Raw genomic sequence first — 23,230 nt, 5'->3', positions numbered from 1 at the left:
TGTCCGAGCACCAGCTGGCCTTCCTTTGATCCTCTCCATTCTTGTGATGATACATTTTCACACTTAAGATGATTCCCTTCTACCTCAAAGGCTGAGAGCTGCTTTGGTCCTTACAAATATTAACTGCAATCACAATGACCTATCTTTCTGGTTCCAGTCATCTGTTTAATATAGAGTGGAAGGTCAGAACTACATTAAAAGGGCCTGAAAGGCTTTTTTTCAGTATACTGTCCCCTGCAGAGCTTCACAAAAAGCTGGCAGACTTGTAGTTCATGCATGCACGCTCCTCAGCCCTGTATTGTGTGCTTGTATTAATGGGCTTTTGTAACCTTCCAGGAAAAATTCCCTCACCAAGAGAACAAAACTGTTGTCAGATCTAAACACACATGTGAATATCAACTAAAAAATATATATATATATATATATATATATATTTGAACAGTAGGGGTACTGTCTTTAGAAAACAAGAATGTCTGAGTCACTAGCGTGTGTCTTCACCAGCCTGTGTTATAAAGCGAATTTTCATCTATTTGTTAGGATGGAGATTTAATAACAGAGATGGAAGTCAACTGTTTAGAGAAGGAAAATTCAATAATAGACGTCAGTAAGGATTAATGAATAAGGCTAGGGACCAGAAAGCACAAGCCTGTGTGTACAAATACAAAGAAATCTATTTGCAGCACAGTGGAGCACAGGTCACTTCGAAGTCATTAGCATACTGAATTACAAAACAGCTGCACTAAGGCCCTTCCGTTGTCGCTAGAAAACATTTCCCAGGCCATCACATTTTCCTCCTTCAAATCTGCTGATAAAGCTCACATTTGCTTGCTAAATATTAAGTCTTCTGTACAAGCAGGACCATCTACATTTCTTGTCCTGTTTATGTATTGCTTCTCAAACAAGTTTAGCAAGAAAGCTAAAGAAAGTACATACTCCAAAACATGGGGACTGGAGATTTTTATGGAGTTTTACAGCTACGAGGGACTCTGTTTACCTATGTGCCTCTACATTTTTCCTCACAAAGCCTGAATATGTTAACCTCTGGTCTGGATTATGAGGGGTGGGTAAGTGGCATGAAGTGAGCAGCAAGAACTGAATGCAGCTGTCCACATATGAATGGAGCTACCCACGGCGGGGAAGACAATGGAAGGAAAGAAAAAAGTGGATTCCAGAAGCAAATGGCCTATGGGGCCAGTTCCACTTGCTTCACGCTGATTTTGTCTTAAATTTGGCTTGCTCTTGTATATGCCACTTAGATGCTTTGGGAAGACTTCATGTGTAGCAATTACTTCCCTATAAAATTATCGACAGGAGTTTAAGCCTGTTTGGACTTGCTGAAGAAGCCTTGGAAACAAAGCACAAGGGCTCTGTTCTAAAGCCCAATCTGAATTCAAGAAACTGCAAAACATTGAGTAGACCAGGTTTGAAAAGAGTATGAGAATGCAGATAAAGTTTCAGACCTCGAGAAAGCTGTACGTGCTCAAAGGCAACAGCTAATAAACAAGTGGTAAGTCCTTCCTAGTGAAGTTCTTCCTTACATAATTTTTTTAGTTCTAACTAAACTAGATAGTAAGTCTCAAGATAAGCAGAGGACGTTTTTTTTGGAGGGAGAGTTATTTGAACTTAGACTCAATGATATATGACATTTTCCTATGTACTTATAGAAAACCTACTCACATAAAAATGGCAGATTAAAATTTTTATAGGTTTAGTGCACTTAAATCATCCCCCAAAACACAAAGTAATGCCTTCACAAGCTTAAACACTACTATCGTTTCATTTTTTTCATACAGTGCTAGAGTCAATGACAGAGATGTCTCTGCACTAAACAAACCCAAACTAAGCCCCGAGCAGTTACCTGCATCTTCTGGAAACAAAAGTGACTCAGGTTTGCAAGACAAACTGAACAGCACCACTGAACTGCAGGATAGTTATTCTAATAAATAACAACTAGCAGTCCTTCAATTTTACTATGCCAGCTTGGTTAATAAGTTTTCTTTTTAAATAGCATGACACCTACGTCCGTTATAACAGCACTTCAGCATTGCCTGCTACTCGCCAATTGACTGCTGCTTATTCACACCCCTGAGCACACTGAGCAATAGCTATGGCTGGGCATCTGCTGCTCGTTAAATACTATCGGCTCAATAATTATGTCACGGTTTCCACCTGTTCTTCAGAGTCACAGGGTAGCTGCTGTTATCTGTGCCAGCTTTATAGCAGCATTAGGACTATTCGACCGTATTTGTTATTCCCACTCAAACATCCTCTTCATTACGGAGCTACTGGTTGCCACTGGAAGTTCTTAGGACACAGAAAATGATCCTCTTTCAAAGTAATTTTATACAGAGGTCTCACTGAGAAAAGCTCAGACAATACTAAGTTGACATGACATACTCGATCTGATTTTGAAAACACAAAAGCAAGCTACATCATCTCAGAGTCAGGCAGTCATATTCTCGCTGCAAAGTGGCTGAAGGGATGGGGCTTCTTAATGCAAAACTTCTTACTCCATACATAAAAACTCATTCTCTTCCATCTCATTCCACACATCTACTCATCTTTGGAATTTTCTCTCTTGCTCAGCTCTTCCCTCAAGTCAGATAGAAATAACAGTGCTTCAGTGCTCCTGCCCAATGCTGCCACTCTTGCTTTTTCTGGTTCCAGCTGCATAAGCTCAGATGGAGCCGGCTTTGTCCTGTCAGTGTTTTCTCTACTTCCTTCTCAAAGATGCCACATTGCAACATGGTGTTTTATCAAGCTTCCCAAATGGCAAACAATATTCACAATCTGGTAGCAGGTTTGAGAACCTTCATGTTTTTGGTGTGAAACATTCACACAGAAAGAAATACTGGAAGCAAGAGAAATTATCCTTTGTGCAACGTGGCTGTCCTCTCGGCACAAAGCACTTGATAGCCAGCAATCTCACCTGTATGCTTACAAACACCTCAAAATGCCATTTTCACTTTAAGGCAGACCTCAGCAACAACACATTCCTCCAAAACAAAGTGTATAGACCTCCAATATTCTGTCCGAAGAGAACAAAGGTTGCAACATGGTCTGTTTTAAACCTATCCTGTACTGACTCCACCAAAATACAACAGAGAAACCAAAACCATTGCAGAAACAGGGACAACTAACAAGTGAGGAGGTTCACATATTGCAGTTTTGTCCTTTCCAAACAACAGAATCCTCGTGGAAACAGAATCAAATTTCTATTTTCTCTTGGGATAAGTAAATCTAAAAATAGCTTTTGACAAGGGGAAAGCTGCAGAGCTAGTGACCGCCAGACACATTTTGCCTTAGGCACTAGTGTGAGGAAAGCAGAGGTGAGAGCAAGCCTGAGCACACATGGTCAGGGCCAGAACCGTGATACATGGATTGCTGAACAGCATGTGGACAATTTCCACAAAATTCTGCAGCGCTCAGCAGCAAATAATGTAAAAGAAAATTAATGAGAGAAGAGCTAATGGTTCAAATATACAAAGTGTTCCCTGCTTAATCCTATCCGAGACTGTGTTCTGCTGGCCTACCTGCTACTCTTAGAATTAGGCAAGGCAAACTTGTTTTGACTTAATTTGCTGCAAAAATATAGACATTTTAGTTTCCTTGTACATGTACAACAAAAGAACATGAAAAAACCTCCCAATTTGCTCTTCGGTGCATCTGGATTTTTTCAACTGCTCTGTCAATGTAGTGAAAAAAAGTTTTCATAACATTAAATGAGAATTGAGGAAAATGTTTATCTTTCAAGACCTACATAGATGGTGTAATGTTCTGCCCCTTTTGCTTTAAGGAGTGCTATGATCTGGCCAGCAATTTATCTTTCTCATTTTGGGTTGAAACAGGTTAAAAGCAGGGAAGTACAGTGCCCAAGTAAAGGAAGGGAAGCCACAAATTGCAATGTATTGTGTTGACACAATAAGAAACTGAACAGCTAGTTTTGAATTCTGGGGCAGAGGGGTAGTGGTGAGCACTTAAAAAATGTGAAAAATACTACATTTTCCAGCCTCTGAACTTCCACAGAATGCAAGCACTGGACTGTAAGTCACCTGTGGTCTACACTTCTGTTCTGGCAAAACTAAGTCTTGTTCTACCAAGAACTAGCCAATTATAATATATTTTATTTTTTGTGCTTTATAGTGGGATACAAGTGAAAATATACTTTCTAATACCAGCAAAATGTGACATGACGTATAAATTACAAGAGTTCCGCTACTAGTTTCACACAAACACTATTTTTTTCAGGAGAGGAACTGCAGTGTTATCAAAATAGCAGTGATACCAGGTCTTGTTAGCTGTTGCAAATCACTGACATCTACTTCTCAGCCTACAAAACTGCTTCTTCGCACAACTACAATTTTTATATAACCAGATGCTTGGGGGTTTTATGTGATAGTGTCAAATAAATGGACTATTTTTCATGCCAGTGCAACCCTGAAGTCTTGCAGTCTTATCCTATAAGACTAGAGATACTGGTACTCACAGCTGTCCTGCTAGTGGTGAACACTGAGATTCCTTATAGGAAATAAGAAGTATGTACTTCAAACATACTTTCCAGCCTGTGAATGAATTTCAGAAAAGGTTAGCACAGAGGTATTTTCTTTTCAGGAGCTACAGTATCTAAGGAATGTTTTAGCATAAAGCTTGACAACACACTGCTAAGACCTTTTGATAGGCTGGAAAATGTTAGGCCAGTAAAACACATGTGACTGCAGCGAGCAGTTTGAAATGCAGCAACGGATCTATACTGAAAATGAACACAATTATTCAAAGCACCAAAGCAGAAAAAGGCCTCTAAGCAAAGTTTCTATCCTGTAAGAGTCAATTAGTTTCATTAATTAGCCAATGTTTTACATTAATCACTGAAAATCAAGACGATCTACTGGTGTACTGATTGCATATTTTTATAGTGCAGTCTTCTTGTGGTGGTATCCCCATTAGCATTGTAAAGATACCTGGAACAGATGGAATTATGTTACTGAAAATCTCTAAAAACACGAAACACATTAAGCAATTAAGATATAATGTAAAACAACTTCCCTTTATTCACATTTCCTGATCTTGGTTTTCATTGTACAAATAATCTGCTGTGCAAAATAGTTTATAAAATACTAAAAAAAGCTTTTATTGTAAAAAAATAAAGTTTCTAGATATAACAGTTACTTTGCACTATCACAAATATTGTCCAGTATTTAACATTTAAATTTAATATCACAATACTCCAGCCATGTAAACCAATGATCCTACTGGTAAGAAAGCCACTACTGAAACTCAGGTTCACTAAGGATTTGTTAAATATTTTCTTCCTTACATATCTACACCCTTATACAACTCTGATAACGCATACTTGAATTGCACCTATATCATGAAGTTAGACATTGGGCCATCCTTTCCTCCATTATCAGGTAAAAAATACCCCAAGTTAAATGGTAAATTTTAGTAAATCCTGACAACACACAAGCTACACAGTGCAGTCACAGAACAACAAAGGTCCTTGAAACTAGATTTGAACTTTGCTGAGCAGCAGTGTAAAGGCAGTCTACAGTGGCTTCTGGGCTTGCGTATCTTGATTTCTACCAGCACCCAAACTAGTTGGCTTAAAACCTGGCTCTGACCTCTCTATGCTGCAGTGCAATCACAATCGCTTCAGCATGAAATGCCTCTAAGAAGTTTTGATACAGTCACCTGAGCCCTCATTGTTCTAATTCGCTCTCATTCTGCAAGGTCTTCATAGCTAAACCCCAGAGGGTCATGCTGGAGAAGAATGGTCCTTCATTATTCTTGTACGCAGCAGATGATGTTCGACTGCTCAGGGGATCGTTACAATGACTGTCCAAGCTAACCACAGAAGAACGAATTGCGGGAATATTATCAGACTGTAAGGGTTCTTCTGCAGAAGATACATCTACTTCTGCATAAGCATATGGTGGTGGTGGTGGAGTTTGTTGTGTCGGAGCTTTTGGGAGTTTAGCAGAACCCACATTCAGTTTCTGATGGTTTGCTGAGTCATGGTGCTGAATCATTGATCGCAATTTACAGTAAGAATCCGCAGAACGATCAAATTCTGTTGAATTTGCAGTTGGACGAATGGGAAATTTAACAGACACTGGTAACAATGTAAGAGACATTTCTTGGCCAAAAGAGTCAGAACTCTGAGATTTGTCAAGATCAGAAGTATCAATCCCTTGGGTAAATTCATCCAGCGTGTTTGGACCTTCATCAGTGGCTTTACAATGCATTTTCTTGTGCCGTCGTAGAACAGCAGAGCGAGTGAAGCACTTGTTACAAGTTTCACAGGTATAGGGTTTTTCTCCTGTGTGAGTCCTTACATGTCTACGCAGGTCACCAGAGCCTGCAAAGCATTTCCCTACAAGACAGAAGAGATTTATTTAGATTTTGTTCTTAACACAAGTGCATAAGCATGTTTTCATTAGAGAAAATATCAAGTGATAATGTATGGTATGTCCCAGCTGTGCTACTTTGTTTATCTAGAACAGGTTCAAACAAGTTCCATCTATTTTTACAATTCAATGACTTGTTTCTTCGTCTTGATCTGATTTTCTAACTTGTGTTTCCCAGGGCTGTAGTTTTTGTCTCTGGAGACAGGAATATCCATTATTATTTGAAAGCTCTGAGTGCTTACAGTTTGTATCAATCTTCATGGAGGAAAAAAAAAATAAACTATTTAATTCATCTGTCTGGAAAAAGTGTGCTGATAAGCTTCTAAGTATATTCCTCCAGCGAGAACTGCATCACAGAATCTCACAGTTTGTTCATTACCAAGGAACTATTCTTAAAGTGCTGACAAAATTCACTTTTTTGTTAACTTTGAGCAAACATGATGCAGCAGTCCATTTTTTTATATTCTAGACAGAGAATACATCAAAACTACAATTTTTTTATTACTGTAAATATTAGAATACAATAAAATGTTCAACTGTTTGCCTATTTTCAGAATCACAGGCTCAAATAAGCTCAATTACCAAACTGCAAAGAAAAAAGTGTCTGATGCTGAACCAGGGCAAAGTGTAGAACAACAAGCAGAACATGAGAGCATTAATTTCCAGAATTGCTACATGATTCAGACACTTCACGTTCTTTAGGATAGTAGAAATAAGCTGGTACCTATTTGTGATTTTATCTCATTTTACTTAGGTTAAAGATTATTTTGTGTGGAATGATAACAAGTAAAAGGAACTGTGTTATCTGAAAGCCCAATAAAACGGCAGGCTCAATTTTTGGCATCATACATTTCATTCTACTACCCAGATTTCTCTTCAGAAAAGCCATTAAGATCACAAATTACTGGAAGAACATGTGGATTTTTTGCATAATATGAATGATTTCTTAAAGCCTGATCAGATCCTCTTTGCACATTTTTTGCCTTCTCAGTACAAACTGACCTGGGTAAAATGAAAAATAATCAAAAGGCCACTAGAAGATGAAAATAAGCCTATTTTAATGACAGAAAAACAACCGTTTGTTTATTCTTTCATATCATGCATGTCTATATTTCCTTCCTCTGATGCAAGACCTCCGGATAATTTTAGCTCTTCTTGTGCCTCAAGACACTATAAATAAAACATACTGCAGCTGGACATTATTATATGGAGCTACCCTCCTCAAAAGCTGATTCCTGAGAACATGAATGAAATAATACCAAAAAAAGCACTTAAGGGCAGAAAAGTAAGTAGCATGCAGGATGCTAAATAACATGCGAGCTAAGGATAGACAACGCAATTTCTGAGAACGATGTTATACAAGGATGAATCATTGAACTAAGAGCAATTTTCAGACCACCCAGAAGTATGACCTACCAAGCAGATTTTGAAAACGGGCATTCTCTGGCATGAAGCATTGATCAAGTTTTGATTTTATTCCAGAGGTTGAAACAAGGTAGAACAAGGTAGCAAAAGGTTGTTATTGTCAACACTATGGTTGAATGCAGTTAAAGCTGAACAGTATTCAATTGAGGGGAGAGGAAAAAGAGGGGGAAAAAAGAAAATCTATGGATAGCCAGGTGATGCCAAACCTAGTTTTCCATCAGAAAGGACTATATTGAAAATAAATCAATTTTTGAAGCAGCTAGTATCAGTACTTCTCTAGCAACCATGTACGCAACCAGTGCTGATTCCTCTTCTTTCCCTTCTCTATTCTTCAACTGAAATTCACTTTTTAACTTATTTACAGCAGCTAAAGGAGTTTAGTATATCAAATGAAAGACTATTAAGTATGCAAGACAGAAGATTTTGTGAAAAACTTCCACAACATGGTATTTCAATTTGAAATAATGTCAGTTAATTGCTATTCTGCTGACATAGGAACTGTTAGTTATAATTTTAAAAGCAAAGACACTATCAAGCTACACACAGTAAACCTTACCACATGCGGAACAGCTGTATGGTCTCTCTCCAGTATGCCTAATTCTGTGCTTTACTAATTTTCGTTGCATGTTGAATGACTTCCCGCATTCATCACAGGTAAACACTTTGTCTGCGGTATGGGTCTTTTTGTGCTCCTTTAAATTACTGAAGTTACTGAACCCTAGAAAAAAAAGGACAGATACTGAGATCAAAATGAATCCTCTCATTTCGATAAAAAAACCTGAGAGGCAGAAACTTTGGTTCTTGCACACCTCTGCCACAGATATCACACAGATGAGGCTTTTCTCCAGAATGAATAATAATATGGCGTTGAACATCACCAGAAGCAGCAAATCTGTAACAGAATACAGAAACCCAATTACTATCTTTATAAGTCCCTTACTCTCCTAAACTGAGTATCATGTGAAAACCAACTATAATGAATGCCTGATGTGCTGAACAAAGATTAGACTCTAAAAGACAGATAAATGGATGCATTTAAGAAAAACATTTTGAAGCTGGCAATGTCCAACTACATTTATAAAAACAAACAAACAAGAAACCCCTTTCACCATTAATGCTGCATTTAACTTAATGTAAGTACAAATGCTGCTCCTAAATTAGCGCATTTTCTGTCATCTTTTAGCAGAAGGCAGAAACATTTAATGCTTTGCATAAATTTGTCAAATTTTGCATACTTTATAATTTCCATAAACTGTAACAAAAATTATGTGACCAAATAATGGAAAAAAATGTGAGGGAAATGTACAAACCAGCATGACTTATTGTGACTCACACTGTTCAAAATACACATAAGAGTATATGTATATCCTTAATTGAAGATACTAATACACATAAAATTAAGACCACAGACTATATATGTGGTAACATGTTTATCTTATTGTTGAGGCTTGCAACAAGACACTTGCATTTTAATCCCATCAGTGTTTTAAACAAAATTAACAGCATGCTGCCTTAGCTTTTGGCCCTTAGCTTATCAAGAACAAATTCAATCACGTTAACTTTACCAAGATGAACAATTCTACTCACCTCTTCCCACAGATTTCACAAATGTATGGCTTTTCACCAGAATGTCGACGTAAATGTGTCTGGAGATTACCAGCCTGAAGGGACAATAATTTAAACATTTAAATTCAGCTAGTCTGTTGCTGTATACAAATAAAAAGACAATGATGGGAACTATGAGATTGGCTTTTTATTCCTAATTCTAAGGTAGTGAATACTTCAAAACATGTAGGAACTCAAGCATTCTTATCTAGCAAAGGCAGACTGCTACATACTTCAAGATCAAACTACTTATGTATGCAATTATACATTGACAAGAACAACAACAACCAAAAAAAAGCCTGGAATCAAATGCAAGGAGAAAGACCTATCGTTGAAAATAGATCCAATCATAAACGAAAATTACACCATCCAGATTGCAGTGAAGAAGAAAACTTACTAGTAATACAATTCATGTTAGTCTCATTTTCCCTGTTCTACAAATAAAATGTTGCTACCTCAGGATGTCTGAATTCACCTATCAGAAGGCTAAAAAGGAAAGAATAGGGTAAACGTTTTTCAATCCATAAAAGAGTTAGAGCCAAGTGCTCCAAATCTATAAATATTTACTGATATCAAAACAAAACAGAAGAAGTACAGAAATGAACAAATGGGATTCCTGGTAACTAATTTTAATTACATATCTTTCCTTTCTCAATCCTGTAAAAATCATGCCAGTCTAGCAGGCAAACCAGATAATGACTACACAAAACCATCTTACTCATTCCAACTTCTTTTTTTTTTAAGCCACTGGTTCTTCTGCATGGCTAATCCACTGAGACTCCAGTTCTCAAACCACAAGATACAGCGAGTCTGCATAGAAGAGCTGCAGATGTTCCATATATTGTGCATATTTCCACAGTCAGTTTTTAACCCATCTGTTCTCTTTGATGTATAACTGCCTGGTTTTATCTAAGTACACTAAAGAAACATTAAGTCCTTTCAATCAGGAAAGAAAACTGGGGATGCAAAGATTATCTTGTCCTCCTTCATCACAGTAAGATAACAAAAATAAGACCCACCAGTAATTTCTTCCAACTCCTTTAGGTAATAAATTACCTGTGATGACCAATCACTGTAATCACAGCTTATAATATACCAGCACTAAAGTAATGCAGACACACAAACAGCCACAGAGGACAACATCCAATGGATTGCCTTTTGAACCCCGAGAGAGCTTCCTTTAACCCTTGTGAAGTTTTTCAGACATCAGTTTGACTGAACCGCTGTTCTCTCAGGCCAAACTTTATAATGCTGAAATCCATCCAAAGAAAGGCATTAGGCTCCTATTTCTGAGGAAAGAGAAGACTAAACCGACTTCTCCATGGAGTAATTTGTGCTTTGCAAAGACGACAGGATTTTATGCACAGGTGCATTTGAGAGAAGCACACAGAAGACAGAACCTTTACCTCTATCCATGTCACAAAACAAACCGTATCATAGGCATTTGAAAGTTATTCTCGGTAAAGACAAGAGGGTGAATTTGAAGTGCAACAATTATTCTGCAATAGTTCCCATATAGGTATTTTTTAGTCAGAGTAGCAGGTAGTAGAGGATCCATTTCCTTATTACAAGTCTCTGTCACTCCCTCCTAATAAGGGCAAAAGTTATTAACTGTACTGACACACACAAAAAAAAAATAGTTAAAAACATCAGTAACTTGTGTTCTTCCTAAGATTTCAGGTGGTACCCGGCATTGTTTAAGGCATAATATGCCATCCTAATGAAAAAGTGTAAGAGAACTTTTGCTACCATTTCAGTGAAAGCAAAAAAATGTTCAGAAGGATCCTCTTACTGATACTGATTGCAGACCACTCCTCATAAATGTGGAGACTAGAGAGGTACGCTAGACTTACTCTGTTTGTAACTAGAGTACCTCTAAAGTGAAGGAACTAATGCATATGATCCCCCAAAAGAAGCTCTGCAGAAGGAGGCAGGAGCTAAAACACAATACCCTGAGTCACCAACCAGAGAAGGACCAAATAGCAACAAGCTGTCTACTAGTAGTAAGCAAAGATGCAGGCTTGGAAGTACAAAAGGAACTTTTTCCTCCAGAAATCAAACAAATTTATGGTTATTTGTTCAAGATTATGAGTTCCTATGTCAGTTTTCACTACCTTCTTCATTTTCTGTGTCACATTCCAACACACATCAGTCACATTCAGCAGGAGCAGATATACTACCAGGCACCACCAGTGCACAGTCTCAAAAGCACAGAACATAAGGCTTAAATAAGAAAAGCGTTACTATTTCTGTCCTTGCAGACTGAGAAGATCAAGAACAAGATCAAAGATGGTCTTTTAAGCAAAAAGTAGATAGTAATTACCCTTGCATCTTACTTTCTGGTAGGTAGAGTCCTATTTATTTGCACTACTCCAAAGCAAGTACCTCAGAAGAATGCAAGTCCCCTTTTATGAGCAGTGAGAACCGCAGCACGCAAGCTGAATGCTACGGCTCATACTCTGGATGTGCAAGTATTTATCCATCAGTATTTATCTACCCGTACCTTCAGGCAAATGAGGTGATGGTGAGAGGAGAGCAGCTCTCGTGCCTGTCATACACTAGGAGTGTCTGAAGCTTCTTTATTCCTGCTTCCCCCACAGTAATGGTACAGAATACCGCTCTATTTGCCAAAAGTATTCCTAATGAAATTTGGAAATATTCACTTTTTTCTTTTAATAACTAGAAGCTGAGCCATCAAAATGAAGGAAAACATACGTTCTTTGCCTAATAAGCAGATCCAGTTTTACTCAAATGCTTGATAAGCATGATGAAACAGTATCGCACACTTGATGTAGTGTTACATTCATATTTAGTAACAGATGGAACTGCATCAGATTCATGGGCCAAAGAAGTACCACTGGTGGATTACAAAACTGGAGCAAGAGAAGTGCGGGCACTGGTGGGTGGGTGGGTGGACAAAGACCAAATAATTCTAATCCTTAAACCATACAAAAACCAAAACCAATAATTATTATTTAATCTTAGCATAAAATTATGCACCTGTCCATTGTCTCCTGTGCTTAAGTGCACATATTCCAATCAAGAAAAGAAACAGACATTTTTGGAAACGCGAGACAGCTAGGCACCAAATTTGTAGAAATACAAATGAATTGTTGTACCCAGAATAGCAAACAAGCACTGGATGGCAAATGAAGACAGCTGAAGTTTAGGCCCCATATCTAAGTAGGGAATTTCACAAGAGTTTTTTTTAATCATAGCTAAGTTTTGTCACTTCAGACAGACTGTGCTGTTCTTCTCTGCAGAAGGAAACTGACTCAAAAAAAATCTGCTTAATAATTGAAGCCATTCAGGAAGATGGAACTGTATTGTAAACACAACATTACATACAATTCTAACCTATATTTCTTTTCAGATATGGTAAAAACGCTATTCCAAACATATCCCTAAGCATAATGCAAAAGCACACTCTGCAGGCGAATGTTCTCTCTATTGCAAATATAGTTGTGGGTCTGTATAGTTAAAACACTCATTTGAATGTAAAATACATAACAAATCCACTGAGAGCAGACAGGATCAAAGGTACGAAACGTATCAGAGAAATCTAAACCATTTAACATGTTATCTTCAAATAAGACATTTCAATCCTTTATCCCTGAAATCAAGTCTGTCTTTGAACAAAAAAAAAATCTAATTTATAGACTTTAAACCAAGTTTATTTTTAGAATCAACACAGATGCATTTCATTTTCAAATGCAAGTACCATAATAGAAAATATTCCCACCTGTGAGAAGTGTTTCCCACAAATGTTACATTCAAAAGGTTTCTCACCTAAAAGGAGAAGAAACAGAACATAGAACTTCTAGTAGTTGCAATAAAATACAACGTTTTAAATTGCTACACTTCCTTTTAAAACATGTAATGTAAGAGTAAAAATATCCCCAAAAGGACACTTACCCATGTATATAAGGGGAATTCCAGAGGGAAGTACAGCATTTGTCAGTAGCTCATAAGGCAGATTTGCTCAGAAAGAGAATTTATCTTTCAAATCGAGTAGGTAGAAGAATTTTGATACATACAGGAATATTTTATAATTTTTTAACAAATACTGTTTTTTTCCAAATGAAAGGGGTACCATACCTCCAGGACGAACAGAACAGATGACAAGGTCCTAAGAAAACAACAACAAAAGCTCTAGGAAACGCACCAGTTTTTCCACACACAAAGGTCCACTCATAAAAAGAATATGGAACATAGAGAAGCTAATTTGGAAGGATTGTTTTCTCTGTTCAACATGTACCATACATCTCTGATCAGCACGTAGGCATTCACTTTCAGCAAATATATATGTCTTTAAATTCCCATCATATATAAGAGTATGTGATAATTAACACGAGTATTTTGCTCCAAAATTCTGAGTTTATACTTGCAAAACTGGTGTTCTTGCATCTCCAAAAACACATGAGCAGCTTTAGTAAAAAACTAGTGCAGTCCACTTCAGCTTTTCCAAATAACTTGACTCTCAATCTAGAATGTGACTGCATAATACTTCAATTATCTGGTTGTTAATTTGAGTCAAATATCTTTTTCTAATCACTTTTTCTCCTCTACAATTTTTCATAAAGGCAATTTTTTCCCCTGTGTATTTCTTGGTTTCCTAGATTTTAGGCTGCTGATAAAAATCTCTTGCATTCTCCAGAGTTTTTAAAACAATAATAATGCTCACATACCACTGAATTCGATGACAGTCAGACTTCTAAAGATATTTTCATGAGCCTAACTGTTCTTTCGAAGGACGTATATAATCCAGCCCCCAGGCTCAGGGAAGCAAAAGAACTAGCATAAATCCTCATGATTTTGAATACAGATATTTCCAGAAGGAAAAAGAGACCTTACACTGTGTTTTATCTTAATGCTGATTCAAAATCTGTCTAAAGATTTTTATTTCGTTTTTTAATTATAATTTTCCTGATTTTATGGAACACCTCTTGGCTATCTGTAGCCTTTTCTTCCAGCAAGTATTCTCTACATCAGTATTCTTCCTCTGTCCTTCGAAGTGTTATGAGCAACACCTACAACATCCATGTGCTGAGGTTCCATTTTCTTTCCCTGTTGCCAAATACAGGTCATGTTCTTTCAACAGATTTCAGGATCAAGGACTAAATGCAATTCTCTTAGATTTTACAGCACAGAGTAAACATACAGTTATGTGGCTTCACAGACAGTAATCTCGCAGTTATTCTGACAACCTGAGGCTAAATGTATTTTTTCTACTTAATAAAGAATGGAAATACTATGGCAGTTTCAAGAAAGCTTTTATTTAATTAAAGATAAAAATTAAGAACCCAATAACTCATCTATAAAGAGCACTGAGGCTTGATTTCATTATGGCTTTCAATTTGCAAAGCTATTGTTGTAGGCTCCATGCAGCCTCATTATAACTGTACTGATGTACAAAGAGCTGGAGGTTTTCTTTTCCCCCATGATAAAGATAAAATAAAAAAGTTTTGTTTGAAAAGAAACATCAGATTAGTTTTTGGAGAACAATTCTGCACCTGCATGAAACTCCAAAGCACTAGGCATATCAAGCAGCCTATTCCAAGAATGAATTCTAGCAGAAATACTAGATTACTCACAGCATCGTAGCATCCCTCAGGTAAGGTGGAGCTAATTGCTTCCTAGGGCATTTTAGTGAGAGTGTTTCTAGCAAGCTGAAGGTGATTCTTCTCTACCTATCACTAGTGAGACCATATGTAGAGCCTTAAGGCAAACTGGAAATGGTAGTGCTGTCAACGTTTAATGGGAAGATAGATGAAACCAGGTTGTTCTTGAAGGTACCCAGTGACAGGACCAGAGGTGACAGACACAAGTTAGATCATGAGAAATTCCCATTATACATAGGAAAAGAATATTTTACCCCATGAGGGTGGCTAAATACTGGCACTGGTTTCCTGAAGAACTTGTGGAATCTTTGTCCTTGAATATATCAGAAATTTGACCACATAAGGTCATGAGCAAAACAACCAAATCTAATTTGACCTGCCTCAAGCAGAGGATTGGACTGGATGACCTTCAGAGGTCCATCCTAATCTAAATTATTCTGTGATTCTGTGACTGTCATTAAATTCCAAATGAAAAAAACCTTATCTAAAAACACTAATCTTCTCAAACACCATGGCTGGATCAACAGTAACAGATAAAACTTAGGGAAAACTAATAATTGGACTACAATTAAGACAATGCTTAAACAAATATCAAGGGGACTGCCTTGTGCTTCCTATCTTCTGTTGCACCCTTCTTGTTCAATACTCTGCAAGAGATGAAGTACACAGTAGTGGGATCAAAGCAGTGGTGTGTCAGCTCCAGTGGAGAAAGGCATGAAGGCAGCAGCAGTGTTCCTGAAGAGACCACAAAGGTGAGGAACAGGACCCACTAAAGCACTGAACACCAGCAACTTGCTCAAGCAAAGCTCAGAAGGAAAAGGTTGAGGAACAACAGTGTATTGCATGGCAGTGTGACTCTGCTCCTGTTGTTTTACATCCTGCCAAGCCCTGTCCACAGGGCTTGGGGAGTGGGGTTGAGATGTTTTAAAAACCCAAAAAAGAGAACACTGGATATTCCTGGATAGATGAGGACTGTTTAAGAGAGATATTTGCTTCCTTTTTTTTTTTTTTTTTGTTTTCCAGACAGGTCAATTTAATTAAAAAAATTGACAAAACAGTCAAGTCAAAATCAATCAAGTCAATGCAATAAGCTCTGTTTAGAGGTTCCTTCAAATATCTGCTAGTGATACAATTAAAATAGCTAGACAATCTAACACAACAACTCGCGTTGAACACAGTACACCTGTCCTTCACATAGACAACTCATCAATGCAACCATGCTAACCTGTAAATTCTTTAGCAGTTCCTAGTGTTTGTGGACAGAGAATTTCACATGTGCTTTTCCTTGACAACCAGGCTACCACAGCACTTATGCTGAGAGAGTTGTCATTTGTGGGTTAAAAACTGGCTTGCCATTGTGAAAGGTGCATTTCAGTAACTTGCTTCCTTCATCTCTTCAGTAAAACCAGATTTAGAGGACTTTCAGTAAGCGCTGTAATACTTAAATACGTGATAAACCTTTTGCTCAGTGCTAGAAAATAAATGTTTTTCAATAAAATTGGTTAGCTAGCAATTTCCTGTGCTTTCTGAAGTGGCAGATGAATGGAAATGGCCTTTAGAATATACTGGCATTACTCAGCTACCAGTATACCTAATATTGATGATATAGATGTGCCTTGTACCTTCAGCTACAGATCCTTCCTGTATTAACATCCTATTCACTGTTCGCTGCAATTTTCTGAGTACTCTTTTCAGACAAGTTGGATATTTAAAACCGAATTAACATGATCCTAAAATAACAGGCATATTTAGTCATATTCTTGCCTCATTTTTTATATCCTTCTTTGATGTGCATATTATTTGTTAAACTTAAACTTCATCAGTTTAGCACATCTATAGAAGAATGTCAATGCCACATTAATCAGTATTCAAGTCTGGAATTTTTTTAAAACTACTGGAACAACACAGAATTCCTGAATCCAGTGTATACTCAGACTAGTACAGCAGAACAGCAACAACAAAACCAAGTCTAGGATCACTTTTCTTACACAATGTAAAAACCTAGTTCATATCAGGCAGTGTTGTGAAACGTGAAACAACATTTACCAGAGCTTAAGCGGAGTGGAAGCATGTGTAAATACATAGACCTCAAATAAAAAGAAATAAATTAATGGAAACACAAATAACCTTGAAAAGCTACTGCAACCCTTTTTTGAGAGAGATGCATTTGTATATTGTATATCTGTACACAACACACGGAAGAAGAAAAGGCAAAAAATATTCAACAGCTTAATCAGGAATAAAGCCGTCTCAAGGACCTGGAATCAATGCTGTTACTTGACTAGCTAAGGTAGTTCTTAAAAACTCTTAAAAAAACATATCTAAAGTTGTGGAAACAAAATAGCACATGCTGGTTAAACTGAACAGACAAATGAGTTGATTCAAAGTTAGACTGGGTCTTGGTTTTTGGTCACCTGTTTCTCGTTGCCCCTTTCACGAGATGTGCATCCATTCTCATCCATTCTTATCAATGACCTTGCATACCATTGCTATGTCTATCAAAACATGTATCTGGCTTTTCAGAAAAATGCAGCTAATATGAAGGCTTTAGCTGACAAGCAAATTTGCTAAAAGAGAAATTCTTTTTTTAACAAAACTAGGACAGGTAATTCTTAAAAACTCTTAAAAAAACATATCTAAAGTTGTGGAAATATAACAGTACATGCTCGTTAAACTGGACAGACAAATGAGTTGATTAAAAGTTAGACTGGGTCTTGTTTTTCACTAGAATAAAAAGATACTCAGAAATAAATCTATACTAGGTTTAAAAAATAATATTACCTGTGGGTTTTTAAAACAAAGTAAATTAATTCAAAATTCCTATTCAGTCTGCAGCCTACTTGTCTGCAAGAGCATTACTTTATCGGAAACCACAATGAAAATGGTTCACACTAGAAAAAAAATATATAAATTAATTACAGAGCATGCTTCTACAGGTTAAAAAGAAGTGACCAACAAGCCCTAATCACTTGCATCTTACAAGGAATATATTGACCAGAGAGAAATGAGGTCGTCTGAAACAGTTGTAGTATCTCCCACTATCCATTTACGCTTTTCATTGTTATCTGTCTCAGACTTCTGACTCTGACAAACTGACTAGAAACGTCTCTTCTAAATGCAAGAAAAAAATAAAAATTTCATTGAAATATGATGCAACATTCTTTGAAAAACAACCCTAAAAAATACGAAGGAAAAATCTTAATACAACTCTCAGCTAAACTCAGTTTTAGAGTCTTTATTCCTGTATGATTATTAATTTAAAAAACAACAACAAACACATCACAAAACCACCACCTTTTGAAAGTAGACCTTTATCCAGCATCCCTGAATAAAGAGATACAACAACACATGCTCTTTAACTGAAATATTTGGTCTGCAGACCAAGTTATTGATACCTGTACCTGTATGAGACCTTTTGTGGAGCTCCAAATTGCTTGGATGTTTGAAAGCCTTCCCACATAATTCACAAGTATATTGCCTCTGCGAATGAAGAGTCTGTGATTGTCCTTCTTGTTCCAAAGGACCTTGAGGTCTTTCCATTTCAACACTTTGTTCAAAATTCTCAGAATTCACTACATCTTCAGCTTCTTTTTCTTCAGTAACTCTAACGTTTGTCATGTCCATGGTACTTTCATTTACAGATTCAATTACTCCTGTTATTCTACTCTCATCTCTTTTAGGCTCAGTTGGCTCCTCTGCAGATTTCTGAGATCTTAGAAAATTTAACTTTTTGAGGTGTATTGCCTTTTTCAGCCTCATCTGCTTGGTGGGCTGCATAAGCGTGCTTTCTGCATCTTGGTCTGCAGTGGCTTCATTAACAGACTGAACCAGAAAGTTTGATGGTAAATGATCAGAGGTTTCCAGAATACACTCCGAGTGATTGACAGTACATGAGTTACTCTCTACTGTGTTTATTTCTGTAGATGTGTTGTACGAATAGGATTGTTCTGCCATTCTTTCATTATTAGAGCAAGCGTTTTGCTTATAGAACTGTTTACTGTAAAAGTTGCGTAGTTTATAATAGTAGTTTGGTTGTTTAAATGGAAGCTCTGTGCAGTTGCCATCTAAGGAATCTTGTGGTTGTTTCTGTACATCACCTGAGGGCGCATGAACATTAACAGACTGCGATGCATGAGAATGGTGGTCAGCCAAGACTTTATTAGCTTGTGTGTCAGATGAGCATTCATGCAATAGGTTTGTTCCATAACCATCACTGGCACAGCCAGTATCTGCAGTCAAAGTATTCTGCAGTGAAAATATGCTATTACAAGGCATGCTGGCTGTTTGCCCTACAGCTGTAGAAGATTTTAAAAAGGTGTGGCAAATGTTCAGCACATTTTGCACTTGGAGACACTGCGCAATATCCAGCATAGCCTGTACATTGTCCTGGCTAAGATCCAGGTGAGAGGTGTACATGAAGTCCAAGATCTGGCCTATCCCACCTACATTTTTAATGTCCAAGTGAAAAACATCATTCTTCTGGCCTGAAGAATTCTGGAATAGGGTCCTGATAAAATAAGGCAAATATTCAAACACACACATGAGTAATTCACAAACACTTTTACAAAAATATACACATACACCTCAGACAGACTGCCTGGCATGATACAAGAATTTATGCTATAAGGTCTTATCTAGATTGCTGTGTTTTTGAAGACAAACATCTCAAAACTGCTCAATTGTCTTACATATTAGTTCTACGCTAGTATACTTAAAGTATAAATCAAAGCAAACGATCCATTATATAACTTTAATTTTCTATATTTTTCATGCTGTGAAGTCACACCCTATACCTGTAGTTTTCCATCCAATGTTCTTTACGTATTAGGTGCAGTGATGTGTTTATGGACTATTTGCAAAAAAATGTTAACTCAGAATGGTGTTTCTCATTCCACCATGACAACTAAAACAGGACATGAGAAATTTTCTAGTAAAAAGGAGCAGACAGACCTCAAAGTCAGCTAAACTGTTCTCTACTGGAAACTGAGCTTGTCCATCAAGCTTTATTAGTAAACTTTAATGTTATTATTATTAATTCTTTCTCCACAAGTATATGAGAAGATTGTAATAGCAAACAAGAGGATGGCATTATTTTCAATCTATTCTCTCTTATCCAAAAGTATATATTTTTACTTGTACTGGATTAGAACCAAGTAAAAGAATAACGAAGAGTACAGATACACGAGCTTAAAACAGCCATTCAACCAATACCCACTGAATTGTCATTAAGGTGTCTAAATAATTCCCAAGACTTCTTACTAGTTGATATAAAGTATTCTTAGCATCAGAGCTGCAGTTCTTCACATCCATAATCAGTTCTAGATTAAGTGCTCTGCCTCAGTCAGCACCTTCACACTTCACAATTAAACCCCCCAGTCTCTAACCTGGTTACTCTCACAATAAATGATACATAAATGGCATCAGGTCACTCCTATGTAGCTGTTTTCCTGCACTAGGAAACACCCTGAACTTGATGATTCCTCTCCGTGGATTAACTCTCAAATTAGGTTTTGTTTAACGGTGGGTATAATATCAATGATCTCTGAATCTCAAGCATATAAGAGTCTAGGCTTAAACTTTAGAAATGCAGAGTTTCAGATGCGTCTCCATACTTAAGTTGTCCTATCCTCACACTTACATGCTACTCTGAAGCCAGTGCTCACATCCAAATTATTTAATAAATCCAGCCCATACTATCTAAATTAAAACCAGAACTATAATGAACAGATCTGGGTTGAGAATCCAAAATATATATCTCTCTCTATATATAGATATATATTACTTCGTTATTTTTAACTACTTTAAAAATTTCAGTCTTTGAGCATAATTTCACTTCAGCATCAGGATTAAAACACTGGAGGAGAAAAGGAAAAACAACCTGTCTTCTTTTTTCCCTCAGCCATAACATAAAAATAATTTTCTTAGATAAGAATTGGTAGTCAAGCTATAGATGTTGCAAGAAGGTCTAAAAACTGCTAGATCTAACAGCTTACTCATAACTAACATAAAACATTAAGTTGGGTGATCCAGCATCCCCCAAAATTTGGAGGATCAATGAGGTCTACGCAGAGAGGAATAAAACCAGTGATGAGGCTTCATGGGCCGCCTGTATACTTCAAAATACAGATGTTATCTCTCTGAGAATCTGTTCTACAATAACCTATATAGTCAAATTTTATTTTGAATATATAATGAGTGAAACAATTCACATTATCTGGAAATGGATAACATGAATTTTTTCATCAATTACGTCCCTTATCTGGCTCTGTTCACATACTCTACTATGCTTTTGCAAATGGTTACCTTTTCATACTGAAATTGTGAATGCTGGTTCATGCCAGAACCCATTATATGAGGCACTGTAAGCAAGTAAGGATCAAGAAAACGCCAAACTCAAAGAGCATAGTAGTTAACTATGGATATCTAAAAAACAGATTAGGATGGTCACAGTCTTTAATCAGATTAAATATTTGATACAGGTTTATCTGTGGACAAACAATTCAATTTTTCTCCAAACACTCCAACAGTTACTTAGTCTGCAACTACCAGAAAAAAATACCTTTCCCAGAGAAAACCTCAACCAACAGCATTCAGTTCACTTTTTTAATAGAAGAATTTTCTTTCACATACCTGAAATATTGACTGAAAGCAGCTAATACATTTTTGTGTGCTTTGAAGCAGACACCTTTTACCACCAGCATGCAGTCACAGAGAAGACCCTGAATGCGCTGTTCATGTAGCTGCTGGAGAAGATGACAACTATGGCTAGCAACAGTGTCCATGCTAGAAAATCACTTAAATTACCTACAATGAAATAAAATGCTAATAAGAATTTTAAATATTAAATTGCAAAACTAATTTAGAATATAAAGAATATTTTTGCAGTTTGTTATAGCTCCCAAAGGAATCAGACTTAGGCTTACACCTGCAATGTGAGATCTAATGACATTTCCCTGATTAAAGATGAGTCACAATATTGCTCAACAGTAAAAATACAGCAATATACATAAGGAATATTGGTGTTAATGATGTTTTGCTTACAAGAAAAGGCATCGGCAAAATTTGCTAATGGTGCTGCCAATAAACCGAACTCCAGAACAACAACAAAAACCACAATATATTTTAAAAAAAAATTCACTTCCTTGAACAGGTTGAAGGGAAGACAAATAACATTCCCACATAACATGTTTACATTCAATTCCATACTTCCTTTTTTTGGAAGAAAGATGGAACTCCTCCCCTGCACACTTGTAAATATGAAAGCAAAATTTCAACTATCAGGGCAAATAGAACTTCTAGTCTTCTAACTAATGAATAAAGCAGAAAAAACACCTTGGATTAAACATGAGAAGAAAGTGGTTGCCCGCATTCTCAATTCTCATGAGTGCTAAAGGCTCCACATTTTAATTTATTCTGTTACTCTGTGATTCGCAGCCTCCTGTTGTCTTAAGGTCGGCAATATTATATTGTACTTTCCTATTTATTCTTATCATGCCTGTTACTGGGCTTTAAAATAAAGAAGTCACATTTCTTTGCCAGACAACCACTTCCTTTGTGTATCTTTCCCACCACAGCATCTTGCAAGTACTTTTACAACCTGTGAACTCAGACTGTCAGCCAGCAGGTGCCAGTCTCCCCGCAGAGAGGGCAAACAGTCCGAGCTGCTCCCGAGCAAGAGGAGCCCTAGCAACACGGTCGCTATTTACAGCTGAGCTGCCATTCCAGGCTCCCCTCAGCCTAAAGCTCAGGCTCGGTGCAGCACGGAGGGCTCGCCTCAGAGGAGCGGGCGCCGAGGGGAGGGAGGGCTCTGCCCGGGAAGGCGCGGAGATGGAGCGGAGCCGGGCGGGGGGGGCGGCAGCGGGGCCCGAGCAGCCGCTGCCGCAGGGGGACGGGGCTCAGGGCGGGCCAAGCGCCAACAGCCGCAGCGAGAGAACGCGGCCGCCACACCGCCCTCAGTGGGGGCAACGCGGCGGCACCGACTGGCAGAGGCGGGCAGGGCGGCCGAGGGGAAGGAGCCGGCCCTGCTGAACCCGGCGCTTACCGGCTCCGGCCACCTCCCAGCTCCATCCCCGCACGGCCGCCCGGCGGCAACTCCGATCCCATCACCGGTCTCGGCCCCGCCGCTGCCGCTTCCGCTTCCGCGGGGGGCGCGGGGCGGAGCGGGGGCCGCGCAGG

General features: G+C 37.8%; 1 protein-coding gene across 2 annotated transcripts; it reads right to left on the bottom strand.

Moving 5' to 3' along the window:
• Positions 1-5,175: 5,175 nt before the first annotated feature.
• On the bottom strand, positions 5,176-23,189 carry ZBTB49 (zinc finger and BTB domain containing 49). Of its 2 annotated transcripts, XM_080344186.1 has the most exons (8): positions 23,097-23,189; positions 21,686-21,859; positions 18,457-19,562; positions 13,177-13,223; positions 9,417-9,490; positions 8,639-8,721; positions 8,386-8,547; positions 5,176-6,370 (listed from the first exon to the last, which is right to left on the bottom strand). In XM_080344186.1, exons 2-8 carry the CDS (start codon positions 21,835-21,837, stop codon positions 5,697-5,699), a joined length of 2,298 nt encoding a protein of 765 aa, XP_080200312.1. In that variant the 5' UTR covers positions 21,838-21,859; positions 23,097-23,189; the 3' UTR covers positions 5,176-5,696. The 2 variants fall into 2 exon arrangements, with proteins under 2 accessions (XP_080200312.1, XP_080200313.1); XM_080344187.1 differs by lacking the exon at positions 21,686-21,859 and having other exon boundaries at positions 23,097-23,131.
• Between the last annotated feature and the right edge of the window lie 41 nt (positions 23,190-23,230).

Source organism: Nesoenas mayeri (assembly GCF_963082525.1).
Source record: "Nesoenas mayeri genome assembly, chromosome: 4".
Lineage (NCBI taxonomy): Eukaryota > Metazoa > Chordata > Aves > Columbiformes > Columbidae > Nesoenas > Nesoenas mayeri.
This window is presented reverse-complemented; position numbering and strand designations above follow the sequence as displayed.